Source organism: Macaca fascicularis, chromosome 9 (assembly GCF_037993035.2).
Source record: "Macaca fascicularis isolate 582-1 chromosome 9, T2T-MFA8v1.1".
In the NCBI taxonomy this organism is placed as follows: domain Eukaryota; kingdom Metazoa; phylum Chordata; class Mammalia; order Primates; family Cercopithecidae; genus Macaca; species Macaca fascicularis.
In genome coordinates, this window is record NC_088383.1 from 78,491,076 (window position 1) to 78,508,319 (window position 17,244).

The window sequence follows — 17,244 nt, forward strand, 5'->3', positions numbered from 1 at the left end:
CTCCAGCCTGGGGCACAGAGCAAGACTCTGTCTCAAAAAAATAAATAAATAAATAAAATAAATAATTAAAAATAAGAAAAGAAAAAGAAAGATGGCCTATTTGTGGAACTTCTTCTAGGTACTGAATATTCATTCTAGCAATGCCAAACTTAGAATTTCAAAAGTGCTTTGTTTCAAGTTCTCCTGCTTTTTAAGAAGTTAAGGCTAGCCTAGGAGATCCAGACTTCGTTTTTATGAATCAGGGACTGCAGCCAAATGTGTAATTTTCTCTGATAGAATGAGGCCCTGCAATTCAAGCCTATCTTTCAGGGGGAGTGTAGAAAGTGATGGGAGCCAACACTGTAACAGGAACCTGAACTGGTGGTGTTATTAGTTCGAGTAGCTTTAACCATTGCTATCAATACATCTCACATCCTCAGACTGGCTCCAGTTGAGGCCATGGGATAAAATAACTCTTCACCAGTCTTTATATTCATAATCGTGATGTTTCATCTGCTACTTAAAATCTCCTTGGGAAAAGAGAGAGTAAAATAATAAAAAGACCAGCTAGCATCCATGAGCACAAAGACAACCAAACCAAAAAACAAAGTGATTTTCTTCATTAAAAGGCTCTGTGCACGCCGAAGCATTCTCAAAAACAGTTTATACCTTCTTCGTTTGTCTTCGCAAACTCCAATTTTCTGTATTTGACTTTTCCCTCTTAAAGCAACGCAAAGCAGCACACTGCGCAGGCGCCTGTGGCCAAGCGCCCCCGGGAGTATTCCGGCGCAGGCGCGGGGACCGGGAAGTGGGCGGGCTCGCGCGCGTGCTCGGCGGTTCACTTCCGGCCAGCCCCTCCCCCGCCTCCCTCGCGTGGCCACCTCCCCCTCTGCCTTCTCCTACCCAGTCTCTTCCCCAACTCTCCCCACCCCTAGTGCTCTCCGCCCCGCTTGCCTCCTGTTCTTCCCCGCCCGCTCCATCCGGGTCGCTGACGGCTGTCTCTGGACTGGACAGCAGTGGCGTCCGCTTTTCTCTAAGGAACCCGGTAAAGTTTCACAGGGGCCGGGGAGGGGAGCAGCGGAGCAGCGGCACAGACGCCGGAGGTGCCCTGGTGATCACCGCCACTGGCTGACGGAGGAGGGTCCCAGGAGCCGGATACCTGCTTCAGCGACCGCGCTGCCTTGGTCTCTGGGGAAGGGCCGCCCCGCGTCACCTTGGGCTTCCCCTGCCCTGAAGGGCTGGGCGAGTTGTGGCCCCAGTGGGTTCGGGGGCGTGTGACGGCGTTAGGGAGGGGCAGGCCGGGCTGGGCGGATGCAGGCCGGCTCGGCACTGGGCGCTTTCTCAGCGCTTCCTAGGGGTGAGGGGCGTGGGGCGAGGGCAGGGTTGTGGCTCCCTGGCCCCGGGGCTGGAATGTCGCACCTCCCTGGGGATGGGCTTCTCTCAGGTTGAGGCCGCGGGCTGCCAAGCCTCGGCCGCCGGCCTCTGAGGCTGTTGCGAGCGGCCGGTTGCGGTAGTTGTCTGCTCGGCTGCGAGGTTGGGTGTGTGCAGATGATTTCTCTTTCCCGGTCCGCATGAGCTGATCTGGGTGCACGTTCAGGGAAAGACGGGATTAAACTGCTTCTCATTTCCCTACCTGTTGCTGGCGAGAGGACGCCTCTGTGCTTTAAAGAAAAGGGTGGTTAGACCTCGCGCGCTGAAGTCGGGGTATTTTCCTGTATTACTCTTATTTTGTTTTTTAAATATGGGAAGACAATGCAGAAGTCTTGGGAATTATAGAGTTCTGATGCCCCGAAAGAATGAAATCAAACTTGTTAGAGGATGATGGGTCGTGGAATGGGACACCTTGGGCACTTGCTAACAGGAACGTAGGAAAATTGAGATTGAGACTTCGCAGGCTCTGTAGGAATGTGCATGACTACTACAGAATAAGGCTGACTTCCTGTAATTATGATATTTAGTAACGCGATGTGTTTAAAAATCTACGTATGTATAGATGAAGTGGACTCTGTTATTTGTGTCTTTACAAGTGAAGAAATACTCAGTCAATGTGCTGGAAAGTTCTACAGATTTCGCCATCAGACTATCAGTGCCCCAGCCCCCATTCCTATTCTTGAAAAATCAGCAGTGCTGGAGTTATTTGCAATTAACCCCCGCCAATCTTTAAATAATTGTCTCAGAAGTATAGATAGATATAGATTGCTCACAGGAGAGTTTTTTAGTCCCGGTTACCAATTGTAATAAAAGAGGTTGAATTTTGGAGAGAATTGATATTTAAACTGCATGAGTTTTTTTCTGTATTATAATTATGCAAATTGATTTAGTTTTAAAATTAGTGAAGTTGGAATGTTAGTATTTTGATTTGAAAAATGGGATCTTTGGAGGTGATTTGAGATTGTGGTTTGGTAAGAGAATCCTCATTTTCTCTCTGGCCTATTAAGAATAATTGGGAGAGTCGTTTAAATTGTGGAAAATTGCTTTAAATTTCCATTGTTGGTTTTATTTCTGTTACAGATAAGAACTTCCATTTTCTGTTGATGTGGAGGTAGGTATTAGAAGGCTTAATTATACTAGGATTTGAGGGAGATTGCAAGGTTATGTTTCTGCAGTTGGCTAAATTTTTCACTGTGTATATTTGCTTCTTGGGCAGTGAAAAGATGTCTTATTTCTTGCTCCCACTGAAATTATTTAAAGCAAAAAGTAGAAAAAATTGTGATTAATTTCATCAAGGTACTTACTCCCATTAGTTTAGTCTATCACAAGATAACCAGAAGTCAAAACTAGTTAATATGTTTTAAATTTTGCAAAGGATCGTAGAAAGTGACATATTTTCCCTAAAACTTTCTGTATGATACATTAAAAAAAATACAACTGATTGGTTTTTGAAACAATGATACTTATGTACCATGTTATAAAGTAAATTTAGTGTTTACCATGTAGCAATTATTGTAGCCTAGCACTTGAAAGAGCAATTATACCTTTTTTCTTTGAAGTCATATTAACTTCTTTCTATTTCCTCAGACATAGGGTACCTCCAACTTTCCGGGGTTTCAGAAGAGAATTTTTTATTGAAACTGGAAGACCAAAATAATTACAAGCATGTTGTGCTGGGGCAATGCATCCTTTGGACAGCTAGGTTTGGGTGGAATTGATGAAGAAATTGTACTAGAGCCCAGAAAAAGTGACTTCTTTATAAATAAAAAGGTCCGAGATGTAGGATGTGGACTCAGACATACTGTATTTGTTCTGGATGATGGAACAGTGTACACTTGTGGATGTAATGATCTAGGACAGCTAGGTCATGAAAAATCCAGAAAGAAACCAGGTAAGTTGAAACGTTTTTAAAATTTGCTATTTCTAATAATTATATCATTTTAAATTTGAATCATCATATAATTTCTCTAGTTGTAATTATATGTTTATCAAACTTTAAAAGCAAAGTAGAAGTTATGTATTTCCATTATATTTGTATATTTGTATGGTTCTAAGTACTTTATGTTGTGGTTTCTTTTTTTTTTACGACTAGTATTATAAAACCTTATTTTGTATGACAATATAAAACAATAAAGAAAATCAGCCTGCCGTATATAGGTCTTTGGTACAGAATGTGTAGTGTGCAGGCCCTCTTTAATAAATTCTGTTCAGGCACCGTGGATAGATTTTAAATGCATAATTTACTTTGTGTTTACCTTACCTTGGGAGTAGGAGAAGAAAACAAGACGAAAAGCTTTTTACTTTGACTTGCTTGCCTAAAATATGTTTTTATTCTTTTTATCCCTCTGTCATAGTATTTTAAACATGTAATTTTATTTGGTTTAGTTAGAAATATCTTTTATTCCTCTAATCTTTTACTTTCTGTAGCATTGCTAGCTATTCAAGATTTTGTGACTATGAAGTGTCCTATTTTGTAATAGTTGTACAAGCAAAATTAAATAATTTGTAGGGTAATGAGAATTTTGAGGAATTTGGTCACATTTCATGTTCTGTTTTCCTGGATATTGTATTTTAAAATCAAATATTTCTACATGTAGGAATATCATTGTTATGTGAGTTTTGCTTTCAATTATGATAACTAAAAGTTAATGATTTCAGGTGGTAAATTCAGATGAGACTGCAGCTATACTGACTTAAACAGTTTCTTTTAACTGTAACAATAATGGCACTTCAGTATTTTCTATGGCAGTTATTTTATCAGTTTATTATTTAAGTGGTTTCTGTTGTTACTCAACTTTTGAGAGATTAATGTAATCTGAGATATTCAGACATTAAATTAAAGCACGATTCATCCTTCACATCATCTCACGACCATGCCAAATCTCACTTTTCTGACTTGCAAATACCGTATTGTTTTCATCCTTTCTTTGTGGTTAAGGTCTTAGTGTATTTTCTTCTGCCTTAATTTGTAATTTATTTTTTATTGGATAAATGATAGTGACATTCGTAAAATAGATTTTTAATTCTTGCAGAACTCAGTAAATGGCAGCTTTCTTGTACTCTACCTGTCTAAGAACGTTTTATGGATTCCTACCAGATTTTCAGAATCTCAGGCATTGAGGTGGTCATATTGATAGAAATGAATGGTAATTTACTGATATGCATTTGATGATTGTCTCTGCTCCGGAGACAAATGGGCCCTTTTCTATTTTTGCTTAACTTGGAATGCTGCCTCAGGTTGAGATTTTCATGGTACTGAGGCTGCTGCTGTTCTTTGTACTTTAGCATGCCCCATAGAAATAACTGAACATCTCTCTGTATTACTTTAATAATTTCTGAAAGGCTGTAAAGCAAGTAGAAAGTAGAAAGCCAGCACATAGGAATTGCCAGTATAGTTACTTATGTCTACTGAGGTTTAAAATGTTTAAGTGTTAGAGGTAGATACTGTGTACTAATAGTATAATGATTATAGTGCCAGGAACGGCTTCCAACTATATAGATGAAATTCTGAGAAACTTAACTAGCTAGAATAGGCTTCTTTGTGGTCAAGTTGACATTGTGATGATTGCATTGTGACATCTATATCATCTTGATTCAACCTGGAAACATTTGGTAATGTAAAGTTGGGGTGGTGAGTTTCCCTAATTTGGGATACCTCTTTAGGATTGCCTCATTGTTGTCCCGATTACACCACAGTCTATGGAAGAGAAAAGTGACAGGCATTAACTTTGTCTTTGAGAAATTTAGAGTCTGGGTTGGGAGTTAAGGTGTACATGAACAACTGGAGAGAATTAAAATTAGACATGATATGCTATGTACTTTGAGCCTAAGAAATTTAAATGATGGGAAATATTATGGGATAGAATTAAATTAAGATTTCTGGGAGAAAATGAAGGCTTACATTTAATTCTATTGGTGATCACATAAACAGCTAGGAAATAAGTCTGGAGCTGAAATAGCTTAGTTTTGTAGAAGGAGAGTGATGCTGATCCTGAGAAAAGCTTTTTATTATCAGAAGTTCTGGTTCAGTGATACATTGAAGTGAACCTAGGTTTCAGAGGGAAGAGAAGGAACTTCAAAAAGTAGTAGTTGCTCTCATAGGAACTTCACCTTTTAATCTCAGCCTTGATTGAAGATTTTTTTTTTTTTTTTTTTTTTGAGACAGAGTTTCGCTCTTGTTGCCCAGGCTGGAGTGCAATGGCGCCGTCTTGGCTCACAGCTACCTCCGCCTCCCAGGTTCAAGCAATTCTCCTGCTTCAGCCTCCCAAGTAGCTGGGATTACAGGCGCCCACCACCATGCCTGGCTACTTTTCGTATTTTTAGTAGAGATGGGGTTTTACCATGTTGGCCAGGCTAGTCTTGAACTCCTGACCTCAGGTGATCCGCCTGCCTTGGCCTCCCAAAGAGCTGAATTACAAGCATGAGCCACCGCTCCTGGGCTAAGATGTTTTTTAAATAATGTTTTTCACTAAATTTTAAGAATTTTTTAACTAAAGTTATTTATATTTGGAATAATTCGTTAATGATTTAAATGTGTCATTTCCCCAACCCCTTTTTAAATTTGTAAATTTGAGGACTGGATTAAAAGATAAAAAGTTGTTGGATCTTATTTATTTTAAAGTCTTCTGGTAATTGAGCAAGTTGGTTGTATTTCTGGGACCATGTAATAAACATAGTTCACAAGAGGTTTTTTGTTTGTTTGTTTTGTTTTGTTTTGTTTTGTTTTGAGACAGAGTCTCACTCTGTTGCCCAGGCTGGAATGTAGTGGCATGATCTCTGCTCACTGCAACCTCTGCTTCCCAGGTTCAAGCGATTATCCTGCCTCAGCCTCCCGAGTTGCTGGGACTGTAGGCACGTGCCACCATGCCCGGGTAATTTTTTGTATTTTTAGTAGGGACGGGGTTTCACCGTGTTAGCCAGGATGGTCTCGATATCCTGACCTCATGATCTGCCCGCCTTGGCCTCCCAGAGTGCTGGGATTACAGGCGTGAGCCACCATGCCCAGCCGACTTCCCAAGAGCTTTAAACTTGTGTCAGAAGGCAGATAGAATGGACGGAACTAAGAATTGTTTCTTTATGTAGATTGGCTTTATAAATATACATATTCCATAACTAATAAGGAATAAAAGAGAAAGAGGTAGCCTTATTAAGGATAAATTATTCTTGAGATTCATAATAACCTACTGGAGGAGTTGGCCTGACAATGTAATAAATAGATTTAACCTGTGGCCTATTGAAAAGCGGTGTTTCTGTTCTGGACTTTTTAGGAACCACATAGAAAGATTTAACTGAATTCCTTTATTATACTAAAGGTGCAGATTATGTTTATTTTCATCTGTATTGTCTTGTATATGTATGTCCTTTTCTATCACTACTAGCTTTTTCTGAATTATTTCCAGAGAAGTGAATGTCTGTTTCACTTTCATGTTTTTTTTCTTCATAAGAACTTTAAAATACTTTTAAGTTAATGTATCAATTTTTTAATTTATAGCTAACAAATACATTTATTTAATCTTCAGTGTGCTAAACCAGTCCATTTAAATGAATTGGTTTTTTTAGACTTTCAAATTCAGTTCTGAAGATTTTAAGTATGGGAAGTATACTTTTCTTTAAAAGATCCTTTTCTTACTGTATATCTAATCATAGGTATAATTTGGTGACCATGGTCCTAACTATATGTTTTGCACATTGATTTCCATTTGTTTCATGTTAGAAACAATATTAAACTGTTTTGTGACCATAATTTATAAATAAAGTGGTGTTCTGTTTAAAAACAAGCCCTGTTATCTAAAAAATAGTTTTTTGTGTTTTATAACATTCTTTCAAATGGAGTGTTTCATTTAATTCTCACAACAGTTGTATGTAGCTAAGGCAGGTATCATGGTCCCTATTTTACAGATGAGGACACTGAGGTTAAAAGAGATTAAGAGACTAATAGGGTCACTTGGCTAGCACATCTTGAGACCACCCTAAATCTTGTGATTTTTATCCTAAATCTTGTGATTTTTATCCTTAATCTTACAAATCTTTTCCTTTGCTATATTTAGAAGGTAGAAGAATATTTGTTCACCTTTGAGAAAGGTGGTTTCCATCAGTGTTTTATTGTAATTCCAAGGGTTTTTTTATTTTTTATTTTTATTTTTTTGAGATGGGATCTTGTTCTGTTGCTCAAGCAACAGTTGCTCATTGCAGTGGTATGATAATAGCTCACTGTAGCCTTGGACTCCTGGGCTCAAGTGATCCTCCTACCTCAGCTTCCCTGGTATTTGGGACTACATTTATGTGCCACCATGCCTGCTTAATTTTTTTTTTTTTGAGACAGAGTCTTGCTCTGTCACCCAGGGTGGAGTTCAGTGGTGTGATCTCTGCTCACTACAGCCTCCACATCTTGGGTTCAAGTGATTCTCCTGTCTCAGCCTCCCGAGTAGCTGGGACTACAGGTGTGTGCCGCCACACCCGGCTAATTTTTTTATATTTTTAGTAGAGGCAGGGTTTCACCATGTTGGCCAGGGTGGTCTTGAACTCCTGACCTCAGGTGATCTGCCCACCTCGGCCTCCCAAAGTGCTGGGATTACAGGCGTGAGCCACCAGGCCTGGCCAATTTTTTTAGTTTGTTAGAGATGGGGGTCTTCATATGTTGCCCAGTCTGGTCTCAAACGCCAGTCCTCAAGCTATCCTCCTGCCCTGGCTTCCCCAAATTGCTGAGATTTATAGGGATGAGATACTGTGGCAGCCAAGAAAAATCTTTTAAAAATTACTATCTTGTAACTAAGGTTATATAATAAAGACAGCATATTTTATTATCATCCCCCTTGTGCATAAACTCAAAAATCATTTTAAAAACTGATGAGAAGATTGAGAGTTCTATTTTCAAAATGTAATATTGTACCAACACAAACAAAAATTCAAATATGTATAGTGTATCACTGAATGGAAGACTAACTTGATTAGCAGAGTTTATAGGTAATAGTTTTAATAGTATGATAAAATTTATTGTGGTTTATGTTGAACTTTTTTTAAAGATCATGAGCATTGATTCTATGTTTTCCATATCCTCGAATGGTAATTTCTACTGTTGAGTCATTCCAATAAAAGCATTTTGGTCACATAGTAGTGATTACTTGGTTTGCCTTTCTTGCTTCTTCATTTTTCTGACCTGTCCTCTCTCTGTTCATAAAACAAATCTATAAAATATAGTTGAAATTTAAAAAGTAATATAGGAAAATATAACTATGGGAAATAAAGTTACTCACTTAAGGGTGGGTTAAAAATAAAAATACCAGATTATCCCACACATTTCTTACTGAACCAGAGCATTTAAACCAAAGAAGCTCATTGTGTTTTATAACTCCCGGTTTTCACAATACCTTCTAAGGAAGAGAAAGATGTGGATGATAGATTTGAAAAAAGTAATTACTTGGGTCAGGAGTGGAGGCTTGCTTTGAACACTTTACTTTGAGAAAGGTTAGTGCCCAAGAATCACAGTGTCAAGGGTAGGAAAAAAAAATCATAATGCAAACAGATGACTACTGTTAGAGAAATGTATAATAATACTTTACTTTGTGTAGGACCCTACATCTGAGGAATTTCAAGAGCATTACACAATAACTCATGGTTCCTTTCAAAATGCTTGTGACACAATTTGCAAGGATTATCCTCATCTTAGGGGATAAATTTACGGAGAAATGGCAGCACAAGTTGGTAAGTAACTTGTCAAAATAGGTGACTGGTGAACAGCTATAAGTTGAATTTGAAAGTTGGAGTCTACCAGTCTCCTACCTTATTCACTAAATTGTGCTTATGTTTAGAATTATTTATAGTAATATCTTCTGTTTGAGGCAGATCAAATACTAGCGCACAGATTGTTTCCCTGCCATTCTATTTGATGGCCTGTTAAATCATTATTTTACCAAGATGCTTACATTCTGATGCCACTTTGATACTTCATTATAACTCTGTGGTATGAAGAATATTTACACAAATGAACAGAAACTTAACTATGGTAATACCCTGTCTTTCCTGTTTTCTATTATATATTGTATACATCCCCTTGTCTAACTGCTATGTTGTACTACAATCCAAGGTCCATAGTAACTGACTTGCAGAATTGATTTGGTGGCTAACCTTGGAACTTGGATTAGTTATGTTGTATAAAGTCCACTATGTAAATACATGCATCTCTCTCTAAGATGCATTGGTTTGGTGGATGCTTTATAAAACTCTTAAAACCTACACAGAAGACAAAAATAGCAGTAGATGCCTAATCTGAGCAGTCTAACAAAGGGAAGCTTCTTTAAAGGACTTGGAACCAGTGATTTTCTCTTGGGTATGTTAATGTTTTTACATGATTAGAAGTGAGCCACATACTTTCCTTAAAAGATTTAGCAGTGCGGTAGATTTTGGTTTCACAATTTGGGTAGTTAGCGATTCTTGTTGCAAATGGCAGTCTAGGGAGTCTAGTTTCCATTATTTCCTTAGTAAGGACTCTTAGGGTTCCATGTTCCCAATAGATCATACAAATGTAGCACTGTTTTTCAAGCTCATTTCTCACAAAGGCATGCATTTTTAAAACTGCTTTGAAGAAATAAAAGTTACTTCTGTATTCCTAGACTATAAAGTATATCAAGTGCTTGGGATACATATGAAAGAATCGAATAGAAGTGGCATACTCAAATGTTTATATAAAAGTTTATTTGGGCTTGGATAATATTAGTAAAAAAATGGGTAACACTAATGAGGAAACTATATTAATGAGCTCATGGTTGAACTTCCTGTTCCCCTGGATTTTTTTTTTTCATATTGATGGAATTTAAAAGGCAGTTATTTTAAATCGTAATAAATTATGATGGTTACCTTATATGTGAGAAAAACCTATGCTGTGTGTAATTATACATTTTATTGGAGTTTTGTTTTTTTAGACAGGATCTTGCTGTCACTGGAGTACAGTACTTAAATTGTGGCTCACTGTAGCCTCAACTTCCCTGCGTTCAGGAATCCTCTTACCTCAGCCTGCTGAGTAGCTGGGACCACATGTGCATGCCACCAGGCCCAGCATATTTTTGTATTTTTTGTAGAGACAGGGTTCCACTCTTTTGCCCAGGCTGGTCTCGAAGTGATCATCCCACCTCAGACTCCCAAAGTGTTGGGATTATAGGCATGAACCACCACGTCAGGCCTTATTAGAGTTGTTTTTTTTTTTAAGGGAAATTTCTTGCATTTCGATGGCTTATTCCTTAAACCGTAATGTTTTATTTGCCTAGATTTACTCTTTTGTGTTCATTTCTAGCATGGCAGAATTTTGGTTTAGCCTTTCTTGGCCATAAGACATTCTAGAATCCTTTAGTAATGGGCTTTTCACAAATTATTTGAAAATATCTTAATTACTTTTTTATTCATATCTAAGATTCGCCTCATTTTATTCCTTTGCTAGGTGTTATACTATTCTGAAATAACACATTTTTAGTATTACAAGTTCTTGGTAGAGAATTTCTAACACATAGGAAAGTAAAAACTATAATGCCATCATGCATAGGTAAATAGTATTATCACATGAGACCTTTTCTGTATTCATATATGTTTCTGATTAAAAACTGGGAGTGTGTTCTTGTATCTCAACTTTTTTCTCCTGATAATAATTTAGTATTTTCCCATGTTTTAAAATTTTAGGAATATTGGGAATATTTAGGAATATAATTAACATTTTATCTTTTAGATGTACCAAAATTTATTTAAGTATTCTATTTTTTGGATTTTTTTTTTTTTTTTTGAGACGGAGTCTTGCTCTGTTTCCCAAGCTGGAGTGCATGGCGCGAACTCCACTCACCGCAGCCTCTGCCTCCTGGGTTCAAGTGATTCTCCTGTCTCAGCCTCCTGCGTAGCTGGGATTACAGATGCGTGCCACCACTCCTAGCTAATTTTTTGTATTTTTAGTAGAGACAGGGTTTCATCATATTGGCCAGGGTGGTCTCCAACTCCTGACCTCGTGATCCACCTGCCTCAGCCTCCCAAAGTGCTGGGATTACAGGCGTGAGCCACCGTGCCCAGCCTATTTTTTAGAATTTACTTCCAGATTTTTGTTATAAGTTAATACTGCAATGAACATATATATCAATTCAGTCTTTATTTCTTTTTCTTTCTCCCTCTCTCTCTCTCTCTTTTTTTTTTAGACAGAATCTTACTCTGTTGCCTGTTGCCTAGGCTGGAGTGCCTGTTGCCATCTTGGCTCACTGCAACCTCCGCCTCCCAGGTTCAAATGATTCTCCTGCCTCAGCCTCCCGAGTAGCTGAGATCGCAGGCATGCGGGCACCACACTTGGCTAATTTTTTGTATTTTTAGTAGAGATTGGGTTTCACCATGATGGCCAGGCTGGTCTTGAACTCCTGACCTCAGGTAATCCACCTGCCATGACATCCCAAATTGCTGGGATTACAGGCCTGAGCCATGGTGCCCGCCTATTTCTTTCTTTTAATTATTTTTTATTTTGGGGGGACAGGATTTTGCTCTGTTGCCCAGGCTGGAGTGCAGTGGCATGATCTCGGCTCATGGCAACCTCCGTCTCCTGGGCTCAAGCGATTCTCCTGCCTCAGCCTCCAGAGCAGCTAGGATTACAGGCATGTGCCACCATGCCCAGCTAATTTTTGTATTTTTAGTAGAGGTGGGATTTTGCCATGTTGACCAGGCTGGTCTAGAACTCCTGGCCTCAAGTGATCTGCCCACTTTGCCCTCCCAAAATGCTGGGATTATAGGCATGAGCTACCACTCTGTTTCTTTATTATTATTTGAGATAGAGTTTCGCTCTTGTTGCCCAGGCTAAAGTGCAATGGTGCAATCTTGGCTCACTGCAGCCTCCGCCTCTCAGGTTCAAGTGACTCTCTTGCCTTGACCTCCTGAGTAGCTGGGATTACAGATGCCCGCCAACATGCCCTGCTAATTTTTTGTAATTTTAGTAGAGACGGAGTTTTGCCACGTTGGCCAGGCTGGTCTCGAACTCCTGGCCTCAGTTAATCCGCCCGCCTCGGCCTCCAAAGTGCTGGGCTTACAGGCGTGAGCCACCACGCCCGACCTACCTCTGTTTATTTCTTTAGGAAAAAGAACATCTTTAAGGAAAGAGAACTGAATTTATTGTTTAAGCACAGTTGTGTCTCATTTTACGAAGTTTATATACTCATATTTGTAAATGAAAGTTTTTAAAATGTATGACAAGGCCGAGCGCGGTGGCTTACGCCTGTAAACACAGCACTTTGGGAGGCCGAGGCAAGCGGATCACGAGGTCAGGAGTTCAAGACCAGCCTGGCCAACATAGTGAAGCACCGTCGCTACTAAAAAAATAGAAAAATTAGCTGGGCATAGTGGTGTGCCTGTAGTCTGAGCTACTCAGGTCGCTGAGGCAGGAGAGTTGCTTGAACCCAGGAGGCAGAGGTTGCAGTGAGCCGAGATCTGCACTCTAGCCTGGGTAACAGAGCGAGACTCCATCTAAAAATAATAATAATAATAATAATAAAGGTAAATAAATAAATAATTACAATTACAATATTACGACCTAATAGGGAATAGAAAACAAATGCACAAATAATAGAAATGCAATTAAAATATGCCAAGTGTTATAGGATGTATAAACAACAGTGCCGTGTAGAGATAGTATACTATCAGATAGCAACAGGCAAGTTTGAGGCTGGGGGAAGAGTAGTCCATGTAACAGATGTCTAAGAATAGTGAGCAGGAAGGTTAGAAAGGCAAAATTGAGGTCAGATTATAGAAATAAATTCAAGAGCTTGAATTTAATTTGGTGAATATCCACTGATAGATTGTAATGGGAATTACAATGGATTTATAAAGGAAAGGTTGAAAGGGAGAGAAATTGGAGGTAAAGAAATAGGCTGTAATGGTAGTCCTTTAAAGCAAGAAAGGAGCAGGTAGATAATGGAGAGACTTAGGGAGGCAGAAAGAATGGACAGACTTTGATAACCAGATGGAAATAAATAATAAACATAAAGGGAAGAGCCACGTATGATCCTAAGTGGAATCATTAGCTGATAGAAATAAGGAATCCAGGAAGAGAAGAAATATTCTCTTTTATTTTAAGAGGCAAGTTAAAAGATTCTGGTAAGGCGAATTTTGTGGTAAACAAAGTAAGAAATGTAGTACTGTAAGTGGGGGCTAAATGCGTGAAGTGTTTATTTTTGATTTTGTTTTATTTTCAGTTCAGATAGGCTGACATTCCAACTGTAGACTTCTCCCCAGTTCTAACCTGTTAAGTAATTAATAATTCATTAACAATACTTCGTACTTTCAGAAGACTGCTTAAGGCACGTGGTGATACAATACCATTGTAAATTTAAAGTGACCTAAATGGTTGCCTCCTCCGTCTGTTTTGTAAACCTGAATTTCTATATACAGGGTTTTTTTGTTGTTGTTGTTGTTGTTTTTTTTTTTTGAGATGGAGTATTGCTCTGTCACCCAGGCTGGAGTGAGTGGCACCATCTCTGCTCATTGCAACCTCCACCTCCCAGGTTCAAGCGATTCTCCTGCTTCAGCCTTTCAAGTAGCTGGGATTACAGGCATCCGCCACCGTGCCCGGCTAATTTTTTTTTTTTGTATTTTTAGTAGAAACGGGGTTTCACCATATTGGTCAGGTTGGTCTGGAACTCCTGACCTGAAGTTATCTGCCCGCCTCGGCCTCCCAAAGTGGTAGGATTACAGGCGTGAGTCACTGCTCCCGGCCCATTTGCTTATTCTTTAGCTGACACAAACCTATTCTTTTTTATTTTTTGAGATGGAGTCTCGCTCTGTCGCCCAGGCTGGAGTGCAGTGGTGCGATCTCGGCTCACTACAAGCTCCACTTCCTGGGTTCATGCCATTCTCCTGCCTCAGCTTCCCATTTAGCTGGGACTACAAGCGCCTGCCATGACGCCTGGCTAATTTTTTGTATTTTTAGTAGGGATGGGTTTCACTGTGTTAGCCAGGATAGTATTGACCTCCTGACTTCATGATCTGCCTGCCTCGGCCTCCCAAAGTGCCAAACCTATTCTTAATTACTATGTTTGACTTCAGGACTTCTCTCCAGGTCTTACTGGAAACAAAGCTTTTGCAGTCAGAAGGTGCAATGACATAGGTGTAAGTTGCTTTTGGTTCCACTAGTAGCTGAAATAATTTTAACTGTAAGTTGGATATATGCCGGCAATGTAAGCAAGAGCTATTGGGAAATTCACCTTTTGCGATAATGCTGTTGCTTCTGTGAAAGGGAAACAGGCGTGGGGAAGAAACAGGTAAGGCTAAAAGAGGTCCTAAAGAGCAGAATTAGGAGTATCTGAAAAGCAGTGGAAAGAAAGTTTAGCTACTTTACCTATACATTATTAGAAGACATTTGTGACTTTTTTTTTTTTTTAGGGTGGCATAACAAGGATAAAGTAGATGTTAGATTGCTTCCCAGAATTGATCCAAAGTACTTATCAATCAGCATATATGTAATTTCTAATCCAAGTATTGCTTAGCTATAGATTTCATACCTAGGCTCTCTAATAGGAATGAACCTTATATTTTGAAGAGTTACTAGGTAGAAGCCTGATTGGTTGATGTTACCTGTACCTGAACATAGACCTATTCACATTTTCAGTTGGGAAGTTGAATGAGCCTCTGCAACTGAGAATAAGGGGAAAAGGGAACACATTATAAGTTGGTACTGCATTGTATAGGGTGAAGAAATACACAAACCATGTAATTGGAGAGAAATTTAGTGTTGCAATATTTAGAATGTATTATTTACGGCTGGACTTGGTGGCTCACGCCTGTATTCCCAGAACTTTGGGAAGTCGAGGTAGGTGGATCACAAGGTCAGGGGTTTGAAACTAGCCTGGCCAACATGGTGAAACTCTGTCTCTACTAAAAAAATACAAAAATGAGCTGGGTATGGTGGCATGCACCTGTAATCTCAGCTACTTGGGAGGCTAAGGCAGGAGAATTGCTTGAACCTGGGAGGTGGAGGTTGCAGTGAGCCAAGATTGCGCCACTGTTATTTGTGTCACTGCACTCCAGCCTGGGTGACACAGCAAAACTGCCTCAAAAGCAAACAAAAAGAATATTATTCACATATTGTAATGCTGATATTAAAAAAAATAGTAACAGTAAACCTCCATTATGTGCCAGGTACTGTGCTGAATCCTTTATTCATTATCGAAAAGTCTTATATCTATCCTGCAAAAGCTGTGCTGAATCCTTATTCATTATCCGAAAGTCTTATATCTGTCCTGCAAAAGTATGTGTTTTGGTGAGAACAGTCAGTCTTCAGAAGATTAAGTAATTCTCCCAAAGTTGAAATTAAAGCTGAGTAGAAACAAGAACCAATAAGAAGAACAATGGAAGAAAAGAAACCATTTATAATAGCGAGAGAAACAAAATAACCCAGCAATAAAGTAGTAAGAAATGTGCAAGACCTATATGAAGAAGACTTGAAAGCATTACTGAGGAACACAAAAAACTTGAGCAAATGAAAACCACATTTATGGATAGGGACATTCAACCATATCAACCTGTCAGTTTTCTCTAACTTGTAAATTTAGTGTGATCCTAATGAAAATGTCAAGTGACTTTTTGGGGAAGTAGACAAATGGATACTGAAGTTCATATGGAAAAAGAAAAAGTAGGAAAATTCTAAAAAAGAACAGTAATAAATATTAACTTTTTTTAAAGACAGTTTCTAATATACATTAAAATGAGCAAGGTGTAGAGAGCAATGTATAGAGAGCTACATTTTGGGTTTTTTAAACAAAGAAAAATATATACTTGCATTTGCTTATAGATACACAAAAAACTCTGGAAGGATATATACAACTAATAACATTGGTAACTCTTGGTGTAGAGGTGGGAAAAGAAGTGGTGAGAGTTAGGTTGATGGAGAACATACATAGTAGACTTTTCCCTGCATACCTTTTTAAAAACAATGTAAATATGTTACCTATTCTTTTTTTTTTTTTTTTTTTTTTTTTTAAGGGTAGGCTTTGGAATTAGAGTGCTCACATAAAAATCCTGGCTCTGTTGCTAGATCTGTTTTCTTGGTCACATTGCTTAACCTCTCTGTGCCTAGGTGTTCTCTTCTCTAAAATTAGGATAATCATGCCAAACTCCGAGAGTAGCTGCAGGAGAATCACTTGAACCTGGGAGGTGGAGGTTGCACTGGGCCGAGATTGTGCCACTGCACTCCAGCCTGGTGACAGAGTGAGACTCCTATCTCAAAAAAATAAAAATAAAACGTAACAGTGCAAAGAACAATGCCTGGCATATGGTGAGTATTCAATAAGTGTTTGCTTAGAAGAAAAAACAATATTAGAGTGGGAATTTAAATTTAGGTCTGCCTTATGGTAATGTGATATTATGCTGTTTCATATTTGCCTGGTGACTGTTATATTGTCTTATATGGAAACTATATTGCTTTCATAATTACCTCCAGATATACAATACAGATCTTTTCATTTATGCCTGAAGTTTAGGCATTTATTCAACAAACAGTTGTCTTCCTGCTGTGCCCCTGATATTGTGCTAGGCATGAAAGTACTTCTTTGTCTTTAGCCTTCAATTAACCTTACTGGAGCTCTTATTCAAACACTATACCAAAATTTTAAAAATTGTTTGTTTATGGTACTTAGAGGTAATGCTTTATTGGAGCGATATAAAATGGATTGGATTCCTTTACCTTCAGACTTTAAAGATATAATAATGATACCAAAAAAGAAAAGAATTAAAGATGCGTTTTTTTCTTGTGAGAAGCACATAAATGATGGCAGTTAGATTGATCATTGATTTTAAGGTTATTTAATGATTAATAATTACAAGGTGGCCAGG

General features: G+C 38.7%; 1 protein-coding gene across 34 annotated transcripts in view; it reads left to right on the top strand.

The window, feature by feature from the left end:
• The first annotated feature begins 870 nt into the window (after positions 1-870).
• Positions 871-17,244, top strand: part of HERC4 (HECT and RLD domain containing E3 ubiquitin protein ligase 4) — a 154,157-nt gene continuing 137,783 nt past the window's right edge. For 26 of the 34 annotated variants that reach the window (XR_012417880.1, XR_012417885.1, XR_012417881.1 and 23 more), the window contains exons 1-3: positions 871-1,024; positions 2,491-2,521; positions 2,998-3,301. Coding sequence is in view for 17 of the 34 variants with exons in the window: in XM_065521040.2 (XP_065377112.1) it covers positions 3,076-3,301 (226 nt within the window). In the remaining 17 variants the exon portion in view is untranslated. Of the gene's footprint in view, positions 1,238-1,655; positions 1,684-2,490; positions 2,522-2,997; positions 3,302-8,978; positions 9,112-17,244 lie in introns of those variants that run through there. The other 8 variants (XM_065521041.2, XM_074001990.1, XM_074002004.1 and 5 more) reach the window with 4 other exon arrangements.